Consider the following 2,854-nt stretch of genomic DNA (forward strand, 5'->3'; position numbering starts at 1 on the left):
AAACCCTTAACCATTGACAGAAACACAATGACTCAATTTCTCTTTCTGTCACCTCTACAGGTGTTGGAGGGAATAAAACATAGAGGGCACTTGCAATTTGTACTGTGACTGGAAGTGCTTTGCTGAAGACTGGATGCTCTGGTTCTCTGCTGCTGATACTGGTGACTGAGACTCCCATCGGTCCATCTGTGTGTGTGTTTGTGTGTGTGTGTGTGTGTGTGTGTGTGTGTGTGTGTGTGTGTGTGTGTGTGTGTGTGTGTGTGTGTGTGTGTGTGTGTGTGTGTGTGTGTGTGTGCGTGTGCGTGTGTGCATGTGTGTGTCTGATTGTCTTATCCTGGGGTCCCAAGGCTTTGCACTGGCTGAACTGCAGCCATGGAGGTGGCCCTGGTAGACTTTGAGAGCCTGGATGATCTCGACGGCAGCCTTGAGGATGAGGTGGACACCTACGCTGATGAGACCACAGCTCTCACGGTGGACATGTCCCCAGAGCACAGCAGCCCAGGCAGCAACCACCTTACACAAGCCTCTCAGTTTTCCTCTACGCCCATGCCCTCCTGCATTTGGGAATCCACCTCATCTTCGCCCATTCCGAACACACAGACACTAAAAGTACTCCAGTCCCCAACCATGCCAACTCCAACTAGACAGGGACGCAGTAGCTGTGCCAGTATGATCTCCAACTGGAAATTGCTGCTAAACAGTGAGTGCACTAAGGAGAGTGAGACGATCTTCAGCCGGCTTGCTAAGGAGTGCTGCGAGGATCTGTTTGTAGATAAACGAGGGCTGGATGACGGAGACCAGAAAGTCATCATCAACATCGCTGGTCTTCGTTTTGAGACACAGCTCAAAACGTTGGACCAATTTCCTGAGACGCTGCTAGGAGATCCTTTGAAGAGGATGGACTACTTTGATCCAATGAGGAACGAGTACTTCTTTGACCGGAACCGACCCAGCTTTGATGGCATCTTGTATTACTACCAGTCAGGGGGCAAGATCAGACGTCCGGCTAACGTTCCCCTGGATGTGTTTGCAGATGAAATTCTGTTCTATGAGCTTGGAAGTGAGGCCATGGAGCAGTTCAGAGAAGATGAAGGATTTATAAAGGATGTTGAGATCCCTCTACCTAATAATGATGTGTACAGGCAATTCTGGCTGCTCTTTGAGTACCCAGAGAGCTCAAACGCAGCCCGTGGTGTAGCACTGGTGTCTGTTTTTGTTATTGTCATATCCATAATTATTTTCTGCATGGAAACACTGCCAGAATTCCGAGATGACACCGACCCAATTGCGCCCCCAATGGTACAGCCTTTCAACCAATCTAGATTTTACAGTTCTGTGGCTCCATCTGGCATGAAGCCCACAACTTTCTCTGATCCTTTTTTTATCATTGAGACTGCCTGCATTGCTTGGTTCTTCTTTGAGCTGTGTGTGAGATTTTTGGTCTGTCCTAGCAAAAGGGATTTTTTTCACAACCTCATGAACATCATTGACATTATATCCATCATCCCTTATTTTGTTACCGTGGTTACAGAATTGGTCACGACGCCACAAGAGAACTCAGGACAGAACATGTCTTTGGCCATTCTGCGTATCATCCGTCTGGTAAGGGTGTTTCGTATATTCAAACTCTCACGTCACTCCAAGGGGCTGCAGATCCTGGGACAGACTCTGAAGGCCAGCATGCGTGAGCTTGGCTTGCTCATCTTTTTTCTCTTTATCGGAGTCATCCTCTTCTCCAGTGCTATCTACTTTGCTGAGGTAGACGAGCCAAACACACAGTTTGTCAGCATACCTGATGGCTTCTGGTGGGCTGTGGTTACCATGACCACAGTAGGCTACGGGGACATGTGTCCTATTACTATGGGGGGTAAAATAGTGGGCACCTTGTGTGCCATTGCAGGTGTGCTGACCATTGCTTTGCCTGTTCCCGTCATTGTTTCCAATTTCAACTACTTCTATCACAGAGAGACAGAAGCAGAGGACAAGTTACCCTTGTCAGATGCTGTTGAGCAAGCCATGAAGGCTGAATCAGGTACCAAAGAGGGTTGCAACACCTCGCTTAATAAAGCCAACGGCATCTAGCTGACTGGCAAAAGGAACACAATTTAGAAGAAGAGACTTTGCCACAAAGCGGGAAAGAAATGTTAAAGAGAAAGAGTATATGAAGGAAATTAATTGTTATGATTTCCCTCAGATAATGGTCTAATGGGATCAACGAGATAAAGTATTTGTACGTAGTGAAAAATCTGTGTATAAGGATATACAGGATCTACTGTACTTCTTCTTTTGTGTCTAATATGAAAATGACAATTTGAAATTAACAGACACGCTGAAGAATTCACCTATCTTCATGTTCAGGATTGTATGTTAACATATTTCAAGTTTAGAACTCTTCTTTTAGTTGCACATACATATAAAAAAAGTTCAGCAGTTTATGTTTAAAGGATTATTTAAAATAATGTTGGTCTTTTTTTCATTGTCTTGGCCATTAATCCTATTGCTGATAACATTTTGCACACCAGCTCCACTGTTGATATTTGTGGCCACAATGACTCATAACACAACTTTAAAACAGTGTCTTCTGGGGCCATAAACCAGTCAAATGTAATGAGAGGTAAAGATAAAAATTCCAACCCAAAATATTCATATGATTATGACGGCTAACTGTATAGCAGAGCTATTTCTTTGGTTCAGCTTTAGGAATGACCTTTCTGCCATTGGAATAGCTGATACATCAGATTTTTTGAATGCTGATTCATAGGTTAAGGAAATGTGAGTCATGTTACACTGGAACGGACGTTGATATTGGACAGTTTTCATCTTCAAAATGTATGCCCCGTGCCGCCGTCTGCAG

The 2,854-nt window shown here is 44.6% G+C and overlaps 1 protein-coding gene across 1 annotated transcript; it reads left to right on the forward strand.

Moving 5' to 3' along the window:
• The first annotated feature begins 259 nt into the window (after positions 1-259).
• LOC116058569 (potassium voltage-gated channel subfamily A member 10) lies at positions 260-2,621 on the forward strand. The gene has a single exon (XM_031311458.2). The coding sequence runs from the start codon at positions 373-375 to the stop codon at positions 2,080-2,082; it is 1,710 nt and encodes a 569-aa protein (XP_031167318.1). The 5' UTR covers positions 260-372; the 3' UTR covers positions 2,083-2,621.
• The last annotated feature ends 233 nt before the right edge of the window (positions 2,622-2,854 follow it).

The sequence above is a fragment of the Sander lucioperca genome, chromosome 12, assembly GCF_008315115.2.
Source record: "Sander lucioperca isolate FBNREF2018 chromosome 12, SLUC_FBN_1.2, whole genome shotgun sequence".
In the NCBI taxonomy this organism is placed as follows: domain Eukaryota; kingdom Metazoa; phylum Chordata; class Actinopteri; order Perciformes; family Percidae; genus Sander; species Sander lucioperca.

Coding starts and splice junctions, on each gene's coding strand:
- LOC116058569 (XM_031311458.2), top strand. CDS start 373: ATGGAGGTGGCCCTGGTAGACTTTGAGAGCCTGGATGATCTCGACGGC.